Source organism: Lonchura striata, chromosome 16 (assembly GCF_046129695.1).
Source record: "Lonchura striata isolate bLonStr1 chromosome 16, bLonStr1.mat, whole genome shotgun sequence".
NCBI classification, from domain to species: Eukaryota; Metazoa; Chordata; class Aves; order Passeriformes; family Estrildidae; genus Lonchura; species Lonchura striata.
In genome coordinates this window covers 5245249-5271333 of record NC_134618.1, presented here as the reverse complement: position 1 = coordinate 5271333, position 26085 = coordinate 5245249, and the positions used below count along the sequence as shown (strand labels likewise).

Below are 26085 nucleotides of genomic sequence, written 5' to 3'. Positions count from 1 at the left end.
ATTCCCATGGACTTCATCAAGTCCCTCCACTGTAAAAATCACCATTTATTCATTCCAGTGAAATTCTGGCAGACCCAATGGATTCAATACACTTCAGCCTCCTGGTTCATGGATGTGCCCTTAAAATCTCCCCATCACTTCTCCCCTCTGTGCTGAGATCCTAATTTCCAGTCCCCACTAAGGGACTAAGTGTGTCTAAGGCTGCTGTGAAAAATGTATATTTTATGATTGGCTTTTTGAAAATGTTACAATTAGTGTTATATGTGTAATGTTAGAAAGTTATGCTGTATTAATTCTCTTATGTAGTGTGTTAAATGTAGTTTTAGGTTACAACATAACGTTAAAGCAGAAATTCTGCAATATAGGATTTATTACAAGCTCAAGCAGGAAGATGAGATAATCTAAGAAACTCTTCACACAGAGATGTCAGCGAAGGGGGCCCATAAAGAGTTACTACCTCCTTATCAGAAAAGACAAACATTCTTCCACCTTCTCTCTGTCATTGTGGAGCCAACAGGATTAAGGAGAAGTTGACAAAAACCAGAAAAGTTCTTAATTTGCAAGGAATTTATGAACCATGTATGAGATATATGAATATGCAACAGGCTATTGCTTTTAAGGTTATTCCTTTGTTCACAAGGCATGCTTTCCATGTCTGTCTGAGAGCATCCAGACTTCTGTAATTCTTTGGTTTTTATTGTCTTGTAATTGTCCTAACTCTAAACTTTATTGCTCTAATTGTATTACTATTTTTTATATTATTATTAAACTTTTAAAATTTTCAAAAAACAAGTGATTGGCATTTTTCACACTGCTGCTCTCCTCTGGGTCTGGCTGCATTTCCCTTGCCCTCCTCATCCTTCCAGTGAATCCCTCTCCTCCTGCCCCAGCATAACCTGTATCTGCAATCTGCACCACATGTCCTTTATCAGCAATGACTCTATTTGCCACAGACAGATCTTGATTCCATTCTGTGGGGTTTCCTGAATAGCTGTGTAATAGTTGGGTTCTGCCTTCCAGCCCAACCTTGCTGCAGTGGTTCCATTGCTGTGGCAGTTCAAGCAGCTAATCAGGGGGGATTAGCTGCTTGAACTGCAACACCCTCCCTAAAGTACAGATTTTTGTATGAGAACCTTCCCAGCTTTGCTGCAGAGAAGATTAGTCCTTGGAAATCTGGAATTTGTTTTTTTTTTTTTTTCAGGTTAGAATATTCTCAGGTGGCCTTTTCATACATTTTAGGGCTTTCATTCTTTCCGTCCTGCACTATTAGCAATGAAAGAATCATGTTGTTTTTCTCCTTTCTGTTCCTTCAGCACTGAACTCAGAGCCCATAAAGGAAGGGACAAAATCTCCCCCTAGAATGCAGCATGAATCCATGCAGGACTTCATTCCCAGATCTGAGGGGAGCAGGAGAAGCATCCCACAAGGTGGAGAAGTGGGATGGAACAGAAAGAAGAGGAAGAGGAGTGTGCCTGGGACAGACTGATGAAATCTCCAGAGGGTGCAGGCAAAGCAGTGCTTGGGATAATTTACCCACGTTGAACACTAAAAAAGGTCTCCCAAGAAACCACAGAGGCAGAGTTTGGAAACCAGGAAGGAGCAGTAGTGAGGGAGCTGTTTACAAGGATCTGCATTTGGGACCAGTGTTCTGAAAGAAATAATTAATTGACATCTGGAGACAGAGCCACAGTCAATTTAAATATGGACCATTTTCTTTAAGAAAATGAATCATTGAAAAAGTTGTCTCCTATTGCATCAAAGTGTCTTTCAGGGAAAACTAGATGATGATACAAATACCCCTAAACCTACCGAGGATCAGTCTATTCCATTTAACTGCACATCACTTGGTACAAAATATTTTTAGCATTTCAACAAGTGAACTTTGGAGCTGCTTTAAAAGTACTCTGCAGAATGTTACTGCTTTCTCCCTCTGGTACCCAACAAAGCTGAAGAAAAGCCCAACTCTAATATTATTCATCAAGTTATGCAAATGCAGGTTTCCTGTGGTAGTTAAACAAGTCTAAACAAGTATTTTTTTATCCACAACTTATCAAACACAGAGTGTGCTGTTCTTTAGCTTTTAAATCTAAATCCTCCTGAACGCATTCCGTAAATAAACATTCCCGAGTCAGTCATAGGAACTTGTATTGTGCTGCCATAAAATCACTTGTGTACTGTCTCCTTTCATTAGTTTTAGTGGGTTTATTGTCTTATTAGCTCTCATCATTGTTTTATTTCTCCAGGTGAGTGTTATTTGAAGCCCAATAATTCATGTATTCAGAATTTCTGCCCTGAGTGACAAAGACACCTCCATGAACCTGATTCTGCCCTGATCCATCCAGCTCCCACTGTCAGATTATTCAACTGTTTTAGCAGAACTGAACCCCTCAAAGTGTGATCAGAGCACACAGGGGAGGAGAGCCCAGCCCAGGAGATGGGGCATCTGCTACTTCAGCATTGCCCCCCTTCCTTTGGATTGAATCCTCTGCAGATCTTGCTACTTGCATGAGATTTTTACATCATTCTATTTCACATTTTTGCTGCTAGGTTTCATCCATGGTGCTCCTCTATGCTTTTCTTTACAACTTGTCGTACTACTAGCAACCAAGGTGCAAAAAAGCGTGTCAGACAAAACAAGGCCTATTGCCTGCAGGAACAGACTTGCAACCAGAAAATACAAATATTTGGAAATCATAACTCATGCTGAAATTTTCTTTTGGGTTTCAAGAAAGCTGAGTGGCAAAGAAATTGATTTGTTCTTCAATGTCCTAACCTGGCTTACACAAAAGACAGAAAACAGTCTTAAATTATTTTGTCTCTGCAATTTCTATTACTTGTAGGCTGTGCGGATCTGAAAATCAATAGCACACAACATCTTGGTCTTGATAAAAACATAATTTGTGAAGGATTTCAGATCAATTTTTTTCTCAGTGTAGGCCCAATATATATATATATTTTATAACTGTGTCATTTAGCTGTGTAAACTATCCTTCAAGATAAGGGAAAAAACCACCACAACAACAAACTCTCAAACAAACAAAACCACCCTGCCACTGCTTCTCTTCTCCTTTCTAGGTGTGCTCACAACACAGCTCCTCTGGGGTGCAGATGAGGAGAGCAGAAACTTCACAGTGAAGAAAACCAGGAGTATTTTAGGTGTGGCAGGGGTAGGGTTGATTTTCATCACAGAAGCCCACGTGGGGCTTTATTTTGGATTTGTGACTAAAGCAGTGCTGATAAGGGTGCTATTGCTGTGGTCAGGCTATGGCTGAGCAGCCATCAGGGTTATCTTCATTATTTTGTTTCTCTTCTGTTTTCTCACTCTCCCTCCTCAACCAGTGAGCTGGAGCTCCACACATAGACAAGGACTCTGCTCCTTGACCTATCTGCCCAAATCTGCCCTGGTTAGTGTGCTTTTGGTAGGTCACAGATAAACTGCTCTCGTTAATGCATTAACAGATACAAACATATTTCAACATGTAAAAGACATTAAAACGTGTAAAAGATAAAGGGCTAACTACTTGGTGAGAAATCCCACACTGCTGAACCCCAGTGGTAAGCTCTAGAATGCTCCACAGTGCAGTGAGCTCCAAGGAAGAGCCACAGCCAGAAGCAGTTCTGGGAGGTACATCTCATTTTCTGATATTAAACGGTTCTGAAGGAAAAGCAAATGCTGCCAGATACAAATCTACTTTGCCAAACTCATGTTGTTTCACCTATTTAAATTTCTCAAACAATGTAGTATGAGCATAAACTTTTCATTTTACATCAACAGATCTTTCTTATTCCCCAGAGCTCTCCTTCCTCCCTGGAGATGCATTTTCCAATGACCACTCCATATTCAAAATTTAAAGACCCATCAGTTATATGATTTCTAACACACCTGCAGGAGCAGTGAAAATTCCCACAAGGGGTGTTGTTTATTTGTTGTGCCTGTGCTACACAGGAATTACACTACAACACACACTTGTGAGGTCAGTAATTAACCTGAAATGTAATGGCGGGACAAAAAGGAAATTTAATTTTCCCCACCTTTGAAATTCTTGCAATCCAATTCTCCTGTTCATTTCCATGAGCAGCAGAGATGCTCCCCCACTGGAACAGGACCAGGCTGTGCCCAGGGATGCTCAGCAGCACCTCAGATCAGGATGAAGAGCCATTTATAGGGGCATTAGATGGGCTCTGTGTGCAGGAACAGTGATTCCCCAGTGACCACAGCAGTGAGGGACCTCACTTGGGCCCTCAGGGACCACTCCGACCCTCAGGACCTCACTCTGATCATTAGGGACCTCAGACCGTGAGGGATCTCACTGACCTTCAGGAACCTCACTCTGATCCTCTAGACCTCACTCTGACCCTCAGGGACCTCACTCTGACCCTCAGGGACCTCACTCTGACCCTCAGGGACCTCACTCTGATCATCAAGGACCTCACTTGGGCCCTCAGGGATCTTACTTGGACCCTCAGAAACCTCACTCGGACCCTCAGGGATCATTCTGACCATCAGGAACCTCACTCTGACCCTCAGGAACTCACTCTGACCCTCAGGGACGTCACTCTGACCCTCAGGAACCTCACTCTGACCCTCAGGGACAACACTGACCCTCAGGGACATCACTCTGACCCTCAGAGACCTCACTCTGACCCTCAGGGACCTCACTGACCTTCAGGGACCTCACTCTGGCCCTCAGAGACAACACTGACCCTCACAGACCTCATTCTGATCATTAGGGACCTCACTCCGACCTTCAGGGACCTCACTCTGACCATTAGGGACCTCACTCTGACCATGAGGGATCTCACTGACCCTCAGGCCCTCCCTGGGTCCCGCGTGCCACGCTGAGGCTCAGGGCTCTCCCTGCCCCAGCCAGGCTGAGGCTGCAGTGCAGGCAGGGTGGAGCAGCACCCACCATGGCAGTGTTTCCTCCAGCAGCATGCCCCAAAACTCAGAGCAGCCAGGCCAGGCTTAAAATCAGCTGCACTGAATGCCCAAGTGCCTGCCGTGGCTGTACCTCCACCCTGCATACCCAGAAAAAGTTTCAGAAGTCTTTAAGCTCTTTAAAGAAAAGGGGATCAAGTGTATATCTTCATTTAAGGATGGGGACACCCTTGACATGACCCAGATCATCACCAGGAATGGCATATTTCAATTAGCTTTGCCCTGTGCTGATAGGACTTTGCATATCACACACTTTCCATACACATTTAATAACTGCAGGATTTTCTTAAGGAAAATTTTCAGATTTTATGAGACAGGAAGAAGCATGAAATTATAAGGTTTCTTTCACTGTTCAATGAAAAAATCATTAACAATAAAAGTTACTGGATTAGAGGCAGAGCAGAGGAAAGATGGCCCAAGAATGTAGGCAATGATTGGGGATTTCAGAAACATGAATTCAAATCCTAGCTCTGCTACAGTCCTTCTTCTGGCACATCACTCAGGCTGCTCAATTTTCTGGCTTCTCCTTCTGTAATAAAGAGATAATAGCACATCCTAATCTCACAGGAATATTGGAACTTGATATCTCTTAAATGCCACGGAGCTGTGGAAATGAACTTGATCAAAACCCCCTTAATGCTGCAATCTGGAGAATATCCAGAGTGCAAACAATTGCCAGTGAAAGTATTTTGGGTGTTTACAAGCATGTGGAAATTTTCATAAAGTCTGAGTAGGAAAATGTCTGCACTGTGATGTTTATGCAGGGAGTATCTCAGTGGTGTCAGAAACCAGGCTGCTACATACAGCAAATTCACAGGCACAGGCCAGGCTGCATTTAACCCTTAAGGCTTTTACTTGGTTAACTCAAAACACCACTTGGAAAGATGGAGAATTCAGAAAGTTCACAGAAGGATCCATCAGAAAGAAACAGGGACCGAATTCTTAAAAGAGAAGAAGGAGAAATTAGGAAATTGTTACAATATTTCTTTACATGTACATTTGTTTACAGCCAAGGGAAACTTACAATGCTAATTTTAGTTACAGAGTTATAATTGGCATTAATCTACAGTGATATTGCAAGAAAACCCTCGTGTTAGGAGTCTGCCTCTGTTTTCAAATGTCCTCTTTGATTTCAGTGAGCCTTATGCTCCTGAATCTGCTTTGAGAGAGTAACTTTAGCTGCCCAAATAAATACAGAAATCATCTGCAGCAGTGATAAAGCACAATCTAAACAAGGACAGTGTCTTCCTTTATTTCTGTAGGAAGATCATGGTTTCAGTGAACTGAGCAGCAGAACCACCAGTAGATCACAAGCAGACCACTGATAATCTGGTCTGTAGCCCTTTTACCATTCAGGAAATTACAAATTACAGCAGTGGTTTAACAGGGACTCCTATAAACCTGCTCCCACACAACTGCTCCTTTGTCCAAACAAATGGTGATTTTACTCATGCAAACTTCACATTAGTGACAGCAAGAAAAAAATCCACAACATTTTCTGCCACTGTGGTAAATGAAACCTTGGAACATGCAGGCTTAAAAAACCCCAAGCCCATCAAATTAAACAAAAGTATATTTAGCTCCCTAAACAGGAAAGCACAGATCTAGTGAAACATCTCTAAGTAATGGAAAAGCAATATTTCAAATCAGCCACCTAATACTGAATTACCTAGCAGCAGCACTAGGAAAAAAAAAAAAAAAAAATCCAACACAGGTCAGGCTCAGCTCCCCTAGTTGAGCTTTTTCTGAAGCAAAAATATCCATGAGAATATTCTGCTGCTCATCATTAGGAGCAGGTAAATGCCTCGCTGCTCCTGGTCCTTAATGAATTCCTACAATAACTGTTGAAGATATTTGAAGTTATTGCAAAACAACAATGAATAATATGACAGTGGAGCAGATCCTAACAACTAAACAGTTCCCCATCCTAGCTGAGATAAAGTAATGGAGCAGAACTTACTGCATCATTTACGTTGTCTAACTACCATTCTTCATCCCTTTTTTATTGTAATTTGCACATATCAGTAATTCAAAGTGCTGCAATTTTAAAAATATTCAACTCTCTAGACTAATACTCTCATTCAGACTGCATCAGAATAGAGAGAGATGAATAAAAAGAATATCATAATTTTTTTTCTTCTATATTTATTAGAATGAAGTTATAATACTGGTTTCTTTCTAAGAGAAAGTGGTATTTTATAATAGGTCTCTTTCACAATTTTTATTCATGCCTCTCAGGTAGAAATCCCTAGATCACACTAAATTCCTCAGACTCCTCCATGGCATGCTATGATATTTTGGAAAATAGATTTATTGTTTTAACAATTTTTCAAGATGTGTTTAATGAGGGGAAAAAAAGGACTCATAATGCTCTATAATATTTTCCATGCGATTACAGCTATTTCTTCCTTATTTTGTTCTGCATGCTTACAATTCCAAGAAAAACACAGCTCACTCTAAAATTAGACAAAAGGGGTTTAAATGCCTTTCTTCCACTGGCTCTATAAGCCCTTCCTGCAGGTGCCTCTGCATCACTGCCAGACTCCTTTCCAAGGTAAGATTGGAGAGAAAAAACCTTTTAGCTTAAATATCTTTACCTCCAGCAGGATTTAAAACATGGAAAATCATGGCAGACCTTCCAAAGGATGAAGTTGTCAAATTAACATGAAGCAGCATCCCTGGCTCATCCTTTCTCTGTTACTTTAAAATCTCCTAGTCAGGGAAAGGTGTTACTAATAAACAAGATCACTTAATTACAGTATGTTTATCAAATTATAGAACAGCTGTTGCTGTATGCACAACCTGAAGAGTTAGAGAAAAACAATAGAATGGGCAAGAATTGTAGAAACTTTCTGCCAAACACTGAAACACTTCTGATTTTCTTTCTTTTTTCAAAGAAGAAAGTGCAATACCTTTGGTGCAACACCAAAGGGAAATGTCTTATTTGCCAGAGGATTGCAGTTTTGGGCATGGGAGGCGTGTAGGGGAGGGCAAAGCACAGCCATTCATCTTTCAGAACAAGCTCAGAGAAATGCAACACAGCCCAAGAGTGCAGCCCTGTGAGCTGAGAGCCCCGCAGCAAGCTGCCCTTCCCTGCCAGCACTGAGACAATCCCAGCTCCTGTGCTCCAGTTTGGGCAGGGACAGCACAGCCAGAGCAGGGTGCTGCTCCTAGCACTGCCCTCTGCAGCATCCCCACCTCTTGCTCTCCAGGCAATGGGGAAACCTCTCCACGCCAGGGAATGAGTGAAAACTCTGCTTTATCTGGGTTTTACATCCATTTCTGCTACAGCTTCCCTGCCAGTCACTAGCTGTGCCTTGATTTCCCACTGTATATTTGGAACAATTCTATCTCCTCTGCCTGTCGTGTTTATTTTCAGTGGTTTTCTGGAGCTCTCTTCTATTGTTTTGTTTACTGGTTTGCTCAATGCACTGCAGCTTTGCTGGAGTACTGGAGGTATTGCTGCATCATTAATAGAAGGTCAAACACCCAAATCCATAGGCTGTGAAACTGAATTTTAAAATCCTCCATAGCTAGGCTGTTAAAATTAGACTTACCTCAACATATTTCTCTATCAAAAATGAAATAGGAAAAACACTGCAAAGCAACTATAGCTAGGAACTGAACTAAAATTCAACCCAAGGACACTGAAAACAAAATCCAATTATTACAAGAGATTTTGAGAAGGAGTAGATATTCACTTCAACACATACAATTCCAACACCTTAACACCTGTGTGCTGGACTGGAATTTCTGGTTTGAAATGCTTTTTTGCAAGCAGGGAAGGGGACAGAGCATTTCAGCAGTGTGGTAGCTGTGCCCCATGTCCCAGGGGTGAGGAGGGCATCCTGCCCAGCCAGATGGAGCTGCCAGGAGCCTGCTCCCATCCAGAGCTGTTTCCAGGCAACACTCGGGGCTGGGGCTGAGCCTGCTGACACAGGGACCCTCAGCTGATGGATGGTCCTGCTGCTGGGCCATGGGCACCAGGAAAATAATCAACAAATGATGCACGTGGAGGTTCGGGAGCGTTAAACCTTCCTCAGGCTCCAAACGAGCATTTTCTTCTTCTTTCTTCTTGTAGGTGCCCAAACCTCTGCCTTAGCTGGCTGAGGGAAAATGAATATCTTTTCCTGGAAACTAAATTTATAGCTACTGAGGCACTGTGTTCACAGCCAAATTAATGTTAGCTTCCTCAAAACATGCTCTGATTATCTCAGGGACCGCTGTCTCCCCTGGGTTGGAAACCCTAACCTCCTTCGTGCAATTTTTACCAGAATTTTTCTAACAAAAGCTGTCAATTGCATCAAATTCTGCTAAGGGCTGTAAGGTTATTCTGTGCTAGAAAACACTGTTCGTGACAGAGGAAAAGCTGAAAGCAACAAGCATGCTGAGCACTACAGAATTGATTTAAATCTATCCTCAAGATGAACAGGCTTTTTTTTTTTTATCCAGTAAGCTATGCAGTCTTTTTGAAATAATGAAATCTTATTTCAAAGACATTAGGAGGAAGATTGTGTTCAGTGTAGGAGAATAAATGCAAAACTCTTCTTTTTTTCTAGCAAGGACTGTGTGTCTAATTTTTTCGGTGACATGAAACTTTGTGTGTTGGGGCAGAACTCAGCTCCTCACATTAATACAGGAACAAAAAAGTGAACACAGTATATTTCAATACCCATGTGCAACACAGAGCAAAGAGAGTGTAATTATAAATGTTTATAAAGCAAAAATATATTCCGCCTAATAGAGAACAAGCCATGCTTATTACCTAATACAAAATATCTGTGAACTGGAGTTTATTTTAAGCAGAGGATTATTATTAAGAAGTAGAAAATACACATCTACCACGAATTACAGTTTTTTCTGATACTTATGTGTTTAGCATAAGTATAGAAAACTATACCCTGAATAAAAAGTGTTTAATCATTATTGGGTTTATGTATGTGCTACAAAGAAAAATTTCACTAAAGAATAAACTCCAAGTATGAACGAGCAACAAGTGTTTTGGATTTGAAAGAGAAATATAAAAAAGAGAAAAGGCAAAAAAGAGAAAAGGCAAAAAATTAATCACCACAAATACTTTTTTCACATGTCCTATAAATATTGGAGCTTATTTCATGATATTTCCTATTCTGACTTTACAGAGACCATTTTATAAAGGCAAGCATGATGAATTAATTATCCATAGTTGTTCTGAGGGCAAAAAGTGTCTGTGAGTAACCTGTACACAAAGTAATCAGCCAAAGGTGACACAAACACAACAGTAGCACAACCCAAACATGCACAAGGCAAACAGAAGAGAAAATAACTTTAACCTAGAGCCAGAACCAGGCAAGATTATTTCCTAAGGATGTCCCTGCTGACTAAAAGCCCTCAGAGCCTTTGCTCTGTGAGCCTGGTGCTGCAGCAAGCTGGAGAGTCCCAAGGAGTTCTGCATGAATTGTGGGAGCTCAGGAGAGATGTGGGAAAATCAACAGGCAAGACACAAACCAGGGACTTACTGAGAGGAGGCTCCGCTCATGGAAACAATAGGCACCACTCGCATGGGGCTTCTGGGGAGTTTCCTGGGGAGAGAAAAACACAATCTTACTGGGAATGAGGGATCAGGGCAGCTCCTGCCTGGGCTCTGCCCTCACAGAAAGATCCAACAAAAACTACAATTGCTAATGCACTGCTTGGGCTGCCACTGCACACACTGTTGGGTCAGAAGTGTGTTTTTATTGTAGCACAAAGCCAAACAGCAAAATCTGGTTATCAATTCACAAGTGTGATTTTATTATTTATTAAACATTGCATGGACAGTAAATGTGTTCAGACAGTGTGCAGTGCATTTGAAACCAAAAATCTATGTTTCCATTGCAAATTTGCCTACTAAAATAGACATTATTAAGCAATAGCTGTAAATTTTTCCCAGCACAGGTTTCTCTTTCAATAGGAACACACCACTGTAATTTGCTTTTTGTGTATCTTTCAATTGAAAATTTGTAGCATTTCTTGCAAAAGAAAACTTACCATAAAATTCATAAACAAAAGGAGGGCATTAAGAATATATTTTACAAGCACCTATTTGGAAATTCCAATAGGGTAACACACTATTCCATGCCATTCTTTCTTATTAATGAGCAGCTGTGGCATGTAACATTTTACTGAATCATTCACTGAATTTTAGTAGGTACAGTAAGCTCAGCCATGTTTTACCTAACAGATTCTCCCTACATACATTTTTCATTTCCACATGAAAATGGCAATATGTACTCTTTGATACAAATACTCCTGAAAATAGAATTGTTGCTCATATTCTGAGTCTCCAAAGATAATACACACCTAGGTCAGAGTATAAACAAATCATTCTGTGAGTAAATTTAATATACTTTTTATCCACTTCAGTAAAATTCCTAACAGTAAACATATTGGGTATTTTTTCACAAAACATCCTGCCCCTTATATGTGGCTTCATATTAAACAAAAAAAATAAGTAACTAAATTAAAAAAATCAGTGGAGTTTTTTTCTAATGCAACTGAGGAAAAATGGGAACAAGAACCACCTGTAGCAGAAAGGCACATGCTCAGGCAGCATTGCAATGATCACACACTGATAAAAGAACTTCAGAGTTTGGAAAGGTGACAAGCAGGAACAGCAAACACTTGAATTTCTGTCTTCTTGGAGCTGGGACCATCACTAGGGGAGCATCTCTTAGAGCTGAGAGCCAACTTCACACTGATGCTGTCAGTAACAATGGCAGCTGCCTGACTGCCCAAACCCTCCCAACAACCAATTCTGAGCTGAGCACACAAGTTTCTGTTCATTTCTGTGTTGCTGGGCACACTTTGTACAGATTTCTGCCCACCCAAGGGAATACCCAGCCCTGTTGGGGCACTGCAGCCCCCTGGGCACCACCAGCACTGGTGACATTCCATCACCACTCAATGTGCAGGTCACAAATCCCACAGCCCTGGTGACATTCCATCACCACCCCACTGCAGGTCACAAATCCCACAGCCCTGGTGACATTCCATCACCACCCCACTGCAGGTCACAAATCCCACAGCACTGGTGACATTCCATCACCACCCCACTGCAGGTCACAAATCCCACAGCCCTGGTGACATTCCATCACCACCCCACTGCAGGTCACAATTTCCAGGGCTTGTACAGACCTCTGAGCCAAAATTTTCTACCTTATCAAGTACACTGAATTTGTTATTTAACTATTCTGGAAATAGCTAAACAATGAGCAAGATTTCAGGCATATTCACATGAGTTTATGAAGCAACTTTCAGCAGGAGGAAATACTGGAAGAAGCTGGAAACTGCCAGTAGTTTTGTGTGAAAAAGCCCTACTGCAATGGTGATAAAATCCTATTTGCAGGTCTCAGGATAACCTGGTTGGCTCTGGACTTGGGCATTTCACCTTTTCCTTCACGCCGACACGAAATGCCATTGAGAACTGCCCACACAGCTACAAACAATCCTGTGGAGAAACACCACATGCACATTTCCAGTGCTAAATTTGCAGTTCCACAACTGCCATAAACTGTGGCAAAACACGAAACAGGCAAGTTTTGCACTCCTATGACTGAGAAATAAATTCCCAATCAGCCAAGTTTTGCTTGCAGCTGGTATTACAACATTTGCACATGACAGGCACACAAAGAGCAGCAGAACCTGGCCACAGCTCCTGCTCTGCTCAGAGACAAGGGAAACTGGAGAGGCAGCTGGAGGAAGTCCAGCCGAGTGTGTAGGGAGAAGTTTGGCAGAGATAATGATCTATTAAGATTCACTTAAAAATGAAAAAGTGTTTCCAGGTGAAAGTGTCAGTACCGAGATACCCCAGGGGCTTCTCCCTGGGGCAGCAGCTCAGGCAGCCCCAACAAGCTGAGGTTGTTCTGCAGGGTCACTGAGAGACAGAGCCCCAGGCCATCCAGCAAATATCACAGAGCCAAGCATTCCAAGAATATCCCAGACATGTTATTATTTTCCATTAGAAGTGGCTTCGTTAAGCATTATATTAAAGAAAAAAAAAAAACAACCTAAAGCAATAATAAAAATCACTACTAATACATATATACAATTACTAACTCTAACTTAACATCTACTGCTTCAGACCTTTATCAAAAGCCTACGTCTAAATTGATCTAATCTGATATTTTTTAATTTTGTTCTAAAAATGCAATTAAACAATGATATCTCCTGCTGCAAGTTAAAAGCCATTCCCTTTAGATAAGAACCAAATACAACAAGCAGTGAGTTCTGCCATCATTAGACTTCTAACCATATTACTTCTATTTTGAGGCTTTTTTGTTTGGTCTCAGTTTAATTTCCTGTCAGCCTTACAAGAGATTTCTAATGTTTGGGCTGTAGGATATGCTCTGATTAAAAATAATCTTCCCAATTACTGCCTGGCATGACTCTACTGCCACATGCACTCTGCCACTGGCTTCTGCATTTCTGTCAGCAGTAATTGTGTCTGTAGCTTCTAACTGTAAATGAAAACCCAGGGGGCATATTTGGGTTCCAGTTTCCTTTGCCCAGCCATATCTTTTAATTTGCACTGTCTGTCAAAAGGAGATGTTTGTAGGCACTAAAAGGAAATCCTCAGAACATCAGGTTGAAAAAAGGGAAAAGAAGAAAAAACTAAATGCAACTGGAATATGATAAACTACATTTGATATTTATGCCAGGATACTCAACACAGAGCAGCTCACTGCATTGATTAGCCTTAGAAGAGGGGACTGAAACCATTTACTGAGCATTTCTAGCTGCACTTTATTACCATTAAATTTACTGCTGAATCTTAAGCATCACCTTAGTATGTCTTTGTATTTTTTTTAAACTCAATCACTATAATGAATATTTTACAGAACAGCATTTCTTATTACAATGGAAAAAAATTATTATTTCTCAGGCTCCGAGCCCTGGCCTCAACTGTGCCTTGGTGTTTCCATCTCCAGCCTGGGTGACCCTCAGACATGCCCTGTGACTACACTGCCCCTTCTCTCCAGCCTTTGGGCTCCTGTGGGGACTCTGGGCCCCTTGCCTCCATCCCAATGGGCTGCAGCTCCTGGAGAACCCTGCTGGGTCCTGGGGCTGCCAGTGGGATGCCCTGTGAAGGCTGACCCAGAACAGAGGCTGGGCAGAGCTAAAGGGATTTATTAAAAGGATCTCCTCAGTGGATCCACCTTGGGCAGCACAAGAGCCCAGCCAGGGCTGCACCCCAGGTGCACCAAAATGGTCCCAAGATGCACGGCTGGTCACAGGGTGTCTCACTTTTACAAGTTCTGCTCCATTGGCACCTTGGAGTTCATTGTCCCATTCCAGCTTCAGCCCAGGCAGTCCCATCCTCCTTGTTTTTCTCTCTCCAGCCCACGTTGTTTGTGGTCTTGGGCTGAGATTTGGATCATTTGTCCTTGGTGCCCAGCTGGAGCAGGAATTGTTTTGTCTCCCTGCTCTGTGCACAGAGCTCACCATCCCATAATATGAATCCCAGACTAACACACTAAAGCAACACAGAAGCTGAAAAATAGAAGCCAAAACCTGAGGCATCACATGGAGCTCCTGTGTGAGGAGCTGGCTCTGCTCTCCAGACCCAGCTGGGCTCCCTGGGGCAGCCCCGAGCTCCTGGGAGCTGCCCCAGGCCCTGCTCACCTGCACCCAGGGGCTCACACCCAGCTCTCAGTGCAGCCACAGCCACCAGGGATGTGCTGGATGCTTGTTCAGACCCTCACAGGTTCCCTCTTCCTCTCAGCTGCCATGGAAAGGTGTCCTCATGTCCCCATGTCTGTGTGACACGAGCAGGATGGGATCAAGGTGCCCCGGGGCAGGGAACCTGGCAGGACAAAGCACCAAGCACAGGCCCTGTTAAGAGGGCACAGAAGAAACTCCAGGAGGAGAAAAAACACCTGATATAATGTCAGGAAGGAAGTTTTGGAGGTGAAACATCACAAGCAAGAATTCACATGTGGGATCCATTGGGCACTGCAAAGGGTAAGAGCATGAAGACTATTAAGAAGACAGCTGCAGTTATTGCTAGAAACGAATATACACTATAAAATGAATACTGTAAAGTCTTCTGAAAATACTTTTTTATGAAGTCTCAGTCTCTGATCTCTCAAAATTAAGCAATTCTTTTGTCTAAGAATTAGACAAAATGAAAATGGTACACAGCACATTAGGAATCCAAGGGATGCAGAGAGCATATTTTTGTACAAAGGAATCATGGAAGTTTTCTTTGTGATAGGAGGATAAACAGTGAGATTTAGTGAATGTGAGCAGGGATTTGTCCAAATAGCACTTAAAATTGAATAGCTTCTCTTGGCAGAAGAACTGATTTGAAATATTAAATGCAAATGTTAGTGCTCTGCACTGTTTGCCGGTTGATGCTCTATTCTGTATTGTTTATATCTCTACATGAGGGCAGACACTGGAAAGGTGAGAACAGAATCAATCTCAGCTCTGTCCTGAACCTTAGGCACAGAACTCCAGGTGCTTCCTTTCGTAGGGCTCTGCCCCTCAGTGCATATTCTGTGCAACAAAAGACTGGTAACAGAGAACTTCAACACATCAACTCAAGGGTCTGTGCAGTGGAGGTTGTGACCACTATTGCCTTCACAACTGTACGGTGGCACAGAGGAAAACATGGCACAGATCTGTTAAAATATTACTTTTAAAATATTGTACAAGCTGTGTAAGAAATCCTTCGTGTCCCTCTGAGCCCTAAAGGGCAGCAGAGCTGCATGTGCTGCAGCACAGAACTAGACTGTGATAACCTCAGGCTATCCTTGTTTCTATTTCCATATCTTACTGAGATCAAACCATCATTTACCATGTATATCCCCCTACCTGTGACTGAAACTGCCATAAGGTTGAAATAAATACTTTCTTTTTAAAAAAGAAGGTAAGCCACTGAGTTAAAAAGGGTTACTCCTCTGACTGAGGCCATGTGGATGTTTATTTTATTCACCATAAAACATGTAGGATTAAGTATGGCAGCAAACATATCTTGAAGTTGAAAGGAATGTGGGTCTCTTATAAAAAGACCTTTCAGAATTTTGGCTGCAGAGACAGCTCAGAGGCAGAACCTCAGCTTAGGGAGTGTCAGCTCCTCTGCCAATGCAGGGAAGGGGCAAAGCCCAGAGCATGAGGAGCCTCCCCATTCCTATTGCCATCATGACTCTTATGAGTCACAGAGCTTTTCTTCTCGTGGTTTTTTGTCTGTTTGCTTCTCCCCACTTTTCTACAGTAGAGCAGGTAGAAAATTCCACCAAACCAGCAATGCTGCTCCCTTGTCAGCCATGGTAACACACAGCTGTGCCTGCCCAACTGAGATCACTCATCACTCATTCCAGGCAACAACGTGCTCAAACGAGCTGCAGAAATTACAGAATCATTTGAAAAAGGCTTGACTGTCCTCATCTGCCACTAGAGAAGTTCTCCTACCAATTCCAGTGGTGAGCTGCTAGCCCTGATAAACACTAAAAAGCAGGGACATGATACTTCCAGAACAGAGGCATTGCATTCTGCATTTTTAAACTAGTGGTTCTCTCATCAATCACAGGTCAAGAAATAAATCACACCGCTATAAGCAATGCAGTTTAGAAAGAAATAGCCCATGTAGAGAAAAGAATGGTAAACTTACCTATTTGTTATTCTTTTTTAACAGAAATTTTGACATTGGTTAAGAAATGTAGATGTTAATAACATTTCAAATCAAGGACTAGAACAAGAAAAAATAAAAACAAATCAAAGCCCACCATTGTATCCAACAGCTTTGTGATTTATGACATAATTATTCTTGGAGAAACAGCACACCTCTAGGCTACATCTCTGAGCCCTAACAGAAAAATAATAGTTAGAGGGTCCATCACATTCCACAGACTGGAGCATGTCTCTTGTGGACAAAGCAAAGAAAAAAATCTAATTTGGGTAGACACACCAAATTTTCTGATCCAAAGACATTTCTACCACCACAGAAAATAAAAGAATCAATTCACACGCTGGAGACAGAGAGGGGGTGGGGTGGATCAGCTGGCAAACACCAGGAATCTCCAGGAAAATGGACTTTTGTAAGGTCATCATGGCTTGAAGGGGTCCAGCCTTCCCCCAGACACACAAACCTCGCTGGAGGCATCCCCAGCCCGTGGCACCCAGCACAGGCCACTGCTGCACGGAAGGGAGAAGTTACTGCACCCTTGGCACAGGGGCTATTGTAGTTTTATCAAAAGGACTCTTACTGTTCATGCAGAAAAATCATTTCAGTCTGAAAAAGAGGCAAAAATAAAATAATCTAAGCCTGCCATGTTTGAAGATTTACTCCTGCTACACATAATTACTACAACTGATTTCAAAAGACAGGTTAGTGTTTGTTTTGTTCAACACAGGAGAGCCTTGGGCTGAAAGAATTATTTATTGTTGTTTCTTGCAGCTGGGTGCAATTTGACAATGATTACAAAATGTAAAATCACAAGCAGGGAGAAGTCCATGCAGATCCCACACTTGAATTGAAGTACTCTCCTCTGATCAGAAGGAAAAAAAGAGAAAGCTCAGCTGTGTCGAGCAGCAGATTTTCCCTAAGAGTTAACATGACTTTCCATGGGAGAAAAAAGGACCAAAAAGTATAAATTATGTAACCCATGGACATCAGTGCAAAATGATTAAGGCAAGATTGGTTATCTGTAAATAAAAAAAAAAGGTGAGTTTTTAAACTAAAGTTCTTTCAGCAGGAAAAGAATCAGAGTTGTAAACATCACACATTTCTGAATGACCAGTCCCACAGATTTTTTTCCTTCCTCCATGACCTTCCCCAGCATCCCAGGAGAATCCCAGCCTGCAGGCAGTGCTTCCTCCCCACCACTGCCAGCACAGGAGCTGCAGCCCAGCCAAGTGACACCTGGCAAATGAACCCACTCATCATGGGAGGGGCTGCCAAGGCTGGGACAGGAGCCTGCCCATCCTGCAAATCTCTCACACAGCATCTGAGCCTGACACTTAATATTCACACTGCCTTGCAAGCTATGTACTCAAGGATAAAGCTCAGTAATAATAAAGATTCACAGTCTGACAGGCTCAGCATACAAATTCTCAGTGCAGAGCTCACTTTGAATATATATATTTTTTTTAATCTTAAAAGGAATCAGAAATTTTCCTCTTATAAAAGAAACAACAGTACTTGCCATTTAGTGAGGGAAACAATGAAAGGAGAAAAGAAATTTTACTCTAAGTTTAGATATTGGTAAAGAAGCACCAAAATAAATACTTTATTTCAATATCAGAACAGTGCGTCCCCAGTCCTTGTCTTGCTCATCAGACACAGGAATATATCAAATAAGATATAGTTTCTTTTTTTGTAGGCCCAAATCCTTTCAGCCAGAAATACACTACTTTAAACCATTTAAGAAATTGCCCACACTTGCAACAATTTGTGGCTTGTATTTAGCATGTCAGCTGTGAAGCCAAAATCACTGGAAATATTTAAAACCTCAATGTATGTTACTCAAACATGGTACCTAACCAGTGGTCTCACTAATCCCATTTTCCCAGTGAACAAACTTCGAGGTGCTGTTTAAACTTCATTCTGCCCCTCAGTCTTAGTCATGTTTTATTTCATATTTTATCCAACATTGCTTAGTACTGTGCTTTGTATTCATATTAATTGTTAATATTAATTGTATTAATATTAATATTAATTGTTTATTTTACAGTGGCACTGTAAAGTCATAGCCCATTCTTAAATTTTTCTATTTAATGTTTACTTTATGTTACAACAACCTGGCAACTTGCTCCTAGGGTGTTTTTTGTTTGTTACGTAAACATTATAGATGTAGGAAGTGGTGTAAAAGGAACAAAATTATAATTAAATTCCAGATAGTTTTTACACTGAAAAACTGTTACTAAACATTAGCACCCCTTAGACACTTTTGCTTGTTTTGTATTTTGCTTCAAATGTCTACAATTCTATTAATAAATTTACTTTTTTCTTTTAAAACCACATTGCATCCAGCTTAACTCCATCTCACCAAATCACCTTGTTAGTCACACTTTGATTCATTACATTTCACTGCCTTTCATATTTAAATTATTCCATTTCTTTCCCTACTCCCCACACTTCTTTGAACATGACAAGTCTCACTTTGTGCAGCCAATCCTCACATTGCACCCTCACAGAACTCCCTCTATTAACACTTGATCATTCTCCCTATGAATTTTCCTGCAGAACTGCCTTCCAAAACAATCCCAAATTTGCACATTCAGTCCCTCCCCTTAATTCCCTTTACATTTCATGAGCAGCAAGACAGTCAGCACTACAAGGAGCCAAGCTGCATCGAAAACCAAGGGATAAACACTGAATTCCAGCCCTGCACCAAGCTCCTCCTGCCTGCTGGACCTGCCCATCGGGATTGAGCCCGGAATTCTGGCTCCATCCCTCTGCCCACGTCCCCCAGGATCAGAGGTTTTGTGGAACACAAGATACAGAGGATTGAGGCACACTGGAGAATGGCTTATACCATGAAAATGGAACTACTTTCAATCTCCAGAGGGAATAAGCAGCTGAATCTCCAGATGATACAAATATGATTATCACAGCATAAAGTGCCCTTCATCCTTACTCTCTTCTTGACCAAAACTACGTTTCTCAGGGATTCCACTCACAATCAGAATTCACTTCTCAGACTTAATACAGGAATGAAGCAATAGCTCCTCTATTCCTTTTCTTCACAGATTTCTTAACTGAGCCTTAGAGAAAGATCATCTCCAATGCTAAGCAACGGATCAGCAGTTCTCTTTAGAGAGTGCAGATATGGAAGTGCAGTAACCTGAGCTCAGCTTGAGGATGAAGTGGTTGAAACAACACTAAAGCTGGATGTACCCCAGAGCTGCCCTCCCCACGGGTGTGTGAGCAATCCTTCCTGCCAAACCTGGCTCTGGCTCAGTGCACTCCCCACCACTGGCAACTCGGAGGAGGCAGAATCTTCTGCAAGCTGATTTATCCTCCTGAAAGCTGCTCTGCTGCTCTTTGGCTTCTCCAGGCAGGAGCTCAGTCCCTGGGGGCTGGGAAGCAACCACAGCCTCCAGAGCAGCCACCAAGTGCCCCAAGCTGCTTGCCAGCTATAATATCCAAGTTATTCTCTCTATTTGCTACTCATCAAGAGTTAGACTGGATTCAAAAAGCTGCCACATTTACCAGAAGCTGCAAATCCCAGCCTGAGTGACCCAATTTTCTGGGCAATAACCAAATCCTGTCTGGCTGCACTGTAAGGTGTCTTCATCTTTCCAGGGGTTAAGAAAAATTGTCAGAAGGACTGGGAGATAACAGCTTGCTCCAATGGAATTTTATTCCAAGTCAAATTAAAAATGGCTCAGTATCTTCTTACACAAGGCAATCACTTCAAAAGCATCAGGTACTCACTGCTGTCAGGCAACAGTTTGTCTAAAGGAATCATGGCAATATTTTGGGGGTTTTTTTCCCTAATCTTGCCTTGTAAAACATTTTGGAAGTGCTTTTGAAATTAAACACAATATTAAACATTTTAAGTAATGATTAAGATCTAGCCTACTAAACCAAAACAAGATTGTTTTCTTTGCTCAAAAACATACCTTCATAGTTTATAGCTTGAAAAGCTGTGCAGGAAGGAATGATTCAAGTCTCAGAGCCACAAGTCAGAGAGAATTGGTAAAATGTCTTTGTCCTTTTTAAATATCAAAGCTCTTCTGGATATCATTTAGATCTACCCATCATAATTCAGATACTTGTGAATAATTCAAGATGTTATGCTTTAACTTCTATCAGCAATTCCCTTAAAGAGGAGAAGTAAGTAAGCAATTCTTATAAGTTATAGCATAGATCCATATAATTAATATTTTAATTTACTTTACCTGTCTTACTGTTTGCTCTTGTGATATTAAGCTGGTATTAAATAAACAACACACTCAGCTAACTTGTCCTACTTTTCAAAGATGCTCCAATTTATGTAATTGCTTTATTTGATTTATAGTTGCATCTTTACTTGAGTTACATATTCTGTTAATGTGCTATCAATGGAATTAGCTGTTTATTAGTAGGAAACATTTTTAAATGAAGCCAGCATTTTTATTGCAAAAGGAATGCACTGCTTGTACTTCCTTGGAATCAAAATACCCTTTTAATGGTGGGAAGTAACCTGTTTCATCTTTGCATGTTTTCCTTGGCATGCTGAAGCAAACCAGAGATGATGTGCTGTTATTTGAGCATAAGAAAAACAGCAGCATCCCAACTAACCAACCTCAGAGGTGACATAAAATCCTATGAAAAAAAAAAAATCCTATGAAAACAACTAAAGTATGCCCTCACTTTTCAAATAAAAATGCAGAGAAAGCCTCTGTCCAAGTGACTGTAAATTATGTATCAAGCTTTCACAATTTTGAAATTAAATCCAGCAATATCAAGAAAGATCAGTTTCAGCTTTCTTATTTGCTAATAGTGAAGAGTTAAAAAACTTTACTTCATGAAGTAAATACCCATCTTTGGTTAGAAGGATAAAGAATGAGCACAGAGCTTGTATTGCTGAAATAAACTTCATTTCTTCTCCTCAGCATTGTACACTGATGACCTCCAGGAGCTGTGCTTGTCTGCTCTCCACACTCACAAAGACAACTCTCAGGGTAAACAGGGATGGGGACACAAGGAGAAAAATAAATCTCTGGAAACTGAGAGAAAATTAACTTGTTTATACTGCCCTCCCTCAATCATTTGAAGGGTATTAATTTTGACTATTAATTAGAGTGGCATCTGTCTCTGCCCCACTGGCAGGAGACCAGGGAGAATGAGCAGCGTTGGCTGCTGCTCCAGGTGTGCAGTGAGTGAAAACTCATTTCTGAGCTGCTCCACCACAGCAGCAGCAATTTACACAGAGTCAGCTGGCTCAAACACACCTCCAAGAACACATTAAGTGAGGATTTGCAGTACGTGGAAGCATTCTGGACATATTTTCCAAACTTACCATCCCTTAGCAGAACAGCTCAGCAATGCACTGATGCCAACTATGGTACATGAGGCAAAGCTCAAAGCCCACAAACCAAGCACAGGCATTATTCCATTTATTCCATAAATCACCTGGCTTTAGGAAAGCACACATCTACTACATAGTCTGAAAGAAAATTACTGCCATCATATGTAAAACCTGCTGCATTTCTAAAAAGTGCTGAAAACACAGTAATAAACTGCACTGCTAAATTTTTAAGACCTACAACATAAAAGTGAAGTGTTTTATATCTCTCAAGATTGGATTTCTCAGTACTTTTTGTATTTTCTACCTTGTTCTTTTATTTCATGGCAAAACACTGCCATGTCAGCATGTGTACTATAATAGAAGTATAATTATACATGCTCTGCAAGGGAGAAACACCTCAAGTTTCACATTTCTGGGAACTTGGACTGACAGCTGGGACACAGAAGGGAAATGCCCACCAGACTGGAGCATTTATGAATTCCTGCACAATTCCAAATTCTTTTTGTGATTCCCATTATATTTGTGAAACTATTTACACCAATTTTGCCTTTGATGCTACAGCATTGTCTCCAAGTCTTGGAGTTTCTTACTGCATCTATCAGTCTTGTGGTGCCAGACAAAAAGTTTCTATTTATGGCTAAAATGACAACACAGAGCACACATTTCCTTCCCAGAGTGCCAAATACCAGACTGATAGCAATGGAATCTCAATATAATCCTCTAATGCCTGAAACCCCTTCAAGCACCTCAATACATCAAGTGTTAAATGTTTTATAACACCTATAAACACTCCAAGAGTCTAATGAAGCTTATACCACTAAGAGTGCAACAAGTGAAAGGTGGTGTAAAAATCAATTTTCTTTCACCTCAGCTGATTTATATTCTTCCTGAACAAATTAATTTCACACTAAGCAACTGGCTTAATAAAACTTGAGAGAAGCCCTATATTAAAGAGTTTTGTTCTTACTCCAGGCAGAGATAACTTGGAAATAGTAGTAAAACAGCAGTCTGGGATTACTCTGCAATTTGTAAAGCTTGGCCTGCCTCATTTCAAAGCTTTTTCTCGTGGAGTTTTATTTCTGAACTTGTGAAAAGGAATTTTAAAAAGCACAATGCAGATGTGCAGTACAGAAATTATGCTATAAACAAGAACATATAAAATTAAACCAGGCAAGTATGAAAACACATCCCAAGGAAATAAACATGTTCAGAGCCCTAGTGCCCAAACTGAGAATTAAGCTGTGCTTAATTCTAACCCTATAATTTTATTACAAATAATCATATTACAATAATACAAACAGTTGTATTAAAATAGTTGTATTACAAATAATAAAATCAAGGGGATTGCTGAGGTATTGATATGAAACAGGGATGTGCCATTGCAGCACAGCCGAAATATTCAACATTTCTGCCCTCTCCTCTCTGCTGTTGGAGCTCTTTACCTTTTGCACCCCTTACAGCCCCAAGAAATCCCTGCACAGAAGGGCTCCTCCTCCTTCTCCCCATCCCCACAATCACCAACACATTCTGCTGGGTAATGAAAAAGACAGAGATAAAAACCGAATTTTAAAACAAAGTCTATTTTCTATTCACAGATTGAAATAGCAGTGACAAATTACATACATTAAGACCTCTCTGGAGCTTTGCTTGCAGATCTCAATTGCTCAATACAACTGCATTTTCTTGCAGAGACATAAAACTTAACCAACTGAAAAAAGAAAAGAAAGTAGGATGCAACACTCAACAGAGTGCACAGAACACAAAACCAGGGCCTCAAGCTGACAAAAAAAAAAAAAAAGAGGTAAATGTTCTGAGAACTGAGATGAGCTGAGCTTTTTTTACCATTATTATCTCTGCTGACTGTACTAACAAAGCCAACACTGTGGACTGGATGTAACTGTTCTGCCACCTCACTTCCACATCTTCCTGGGGCTTCCAGGTATAATCCTAAGGCAAAAATGTCCACAAAAACAAGTGCACAGCAAAAATAGAAACCTGGAATGTATGCAAAACACGTGTAATAAATATCTGCAACATGATTTGAATAATTTTAGAAATATTAATTAATCTCTAAAGTGTTTGTTTCAATAGTGCTTTTTAAAGTAATTTGACTTTTGCAGCAATAGGCACCGTATTACAATTGTGCTAAGAATTTTTAGCCAGCATGGAGATTTGATTTGCTTGCTGTTGATTCAAAAACACATGAACAAAATCACTGCTTTTTTCCTGAGATTAAAAATATCATTTGAAGCTTCAGGTTTATGCTTTCTGATGTTGCTTAGGATGAAAAAGCTAATGTGATTTGTGACCCAAATGCCAATTCACCAGAACATGAAGCAGCAAATAGACCACAATTAGATCCATCATGGTAACTTAAAGTAACACAAGATAATTGAAAGTTGTTTTCTTTTTTCTCATCTCACCTGCATGAAAATTCTCTGAATGACACAAAGGTGCGAAAGCACACAAAAAAGGAGTTTCCCATTAGAGGCTGAAATAAGAACACTGCAATTCAGAGTAGGGGCAGAATAGGCAGCAAGAAAGCAGATATTGCTCTAGTTTGTGGAAAAGCAGTCAAGGGAATCTTTTATTTTCTTGTTTCCAAAATATAAAAAACATAAAAAATAAGAATTGAGCATGGGAAAATTTTGCCCATCTGACTCTGACAATAATTTCAGGTAATTCCAAAGGAACAATAAAAGAAGAAAATTTTATAGGAACGACAAATAAATGAAGGTTTCTTATATAACCAATTGACATATCAATTATTTTAACAACGAGCAACTAGTGGAACATTTGACTTAACTCCATTTCTAAACACTGCACCAATGATTTTCCTTGAGAATGTCTAAGGCTATTTACAGATTCCACTAGAGATTGGAGAAATTTAAGTATTAAAGGAGTCTTCACAAGAAATTGAGAACCAAATGAGAAAATCCTTATGTTCAAGGCATTCAGGTGAATTCTCTCAACCTGGTGGAAAAGAACAAAGTAAATCTTAGTTTCAACCTTTATGTTTCTAGGTAAACTAAAAAGGGTGACAACCTATGTACTGTATTCAAGCTCCTAATCCTACGCCCACATTTTACCAGGTAGGTTTTTAACCTAATGAAAACTGCATGGTGGAAACTGGAAGAACAAATTATTCCTTTTTCATAGGAAGCAAGACACATTCTGATGGAGTAATTAATAATTGTCCCAGTTTACTGAAAATTGCCATGCTTTAAAAATCCCTCCAATTCTAGAGTGGTACTCATTTGAGAACCTTGGTTTCAGCTGGTATTTTGATGATTCTTAGGTTGGTTTGAATGACCAAAAAAAACATTTCAGTTCAGTTCTGAAGGTTTTGCTTCTGGTTCTGACCAAGCCTCTTTGCTCAGTCTTTCATCTCCAGCACGGAGTGACAGGAGAAAAAGCTTCTACATAAACAATATTCTCCTCAAGAGCCATCCACAATCCATTTTTAAGTCCCTGCTTGCTTACACCATCAGCAGAACAAACGCTGGGCCCAGTCTCTGACTGTATTTGAAACTGTTTCACACCTTTCAAACACAACTTTACACCTAAGGGCACAAGGAATTTCAGCAAACTCTCCTATGCCACATCCCCTCTGCTTCAAGTGCTGCCTTCACCACACAAATCACAGCCCAACAGATCTGATTATTATCACTCTACCTAATAATCAGGATTTCAATTATTCTTTCCTTCCACTACTACTTTTGCCATTCTTTTCTGCCACAAAACATCTGTATCAGAATTACATTAATTTCTGCACCACGGTGCCATTTTCCTGAATGAAAATTTGCAAATAAAAGTGCAAGTCAAGGCAGGGCAGAAGGTGTGCTGGGGGGAGCCAGGTTCTCTAAAGAAGGCAGAGGTGAACAGCAGCTCTTTGCCAAGCAGCCAGAGCAGGATATTCCACTGCTTTTTTTGTTGTTGATTTAAGGTTTATGGCACACTGCAGCTGTCACAAGGAAGGGCAGACAAAAGACAGGCTGTTGACTGCAAAATGCTTTAAAGCACAGCAGTTTTATAAAGTATTCACTTGGCATTTGTCTCCTGTAACATGTCTCTGTGTAAGGCAAGGTATTTCTCTCCCTCCTCGCTCTTTAGAGAGATATGAAGTTGAATGTACTGACTTGGTACGTAACAATCAGATTTTGTCAC

The 26085-nt window shown here is 40.8% G+C and overlaps 1 protein-coding gene across 36 annotated transcripts in view; it reads right to left on the bottom strand.

The window, feature by feature from the left end:
* Nucleotides 1-26085, bottom strand: part of RBFOX1 (RNA binding fox-1 homolog 1) — a 1167105-nt gene that overhangs the window by 651412 nt on the left and 489608 nt on the right. For 35 of the 36 annotated variants that reach the window (XM_077786836.1, XM_031506137.2, XM_031506136.2 and 32 more), the window contains one exon: nucleotides 10438-10500. The exons of the other annotated variant lie outside the window; for it this stretch is intronic. In XM_077786836.1, coding sequence (XP_077642962.1) covers nucleotides 10438-10500 — 63 coding nt within the window. Of the gene's footprint in view, nucleotides 1-10437; nucleotides 10501-26085 lie in introns of those variants that run through there. 36 annotated transcript variants of the gene reach the window in all.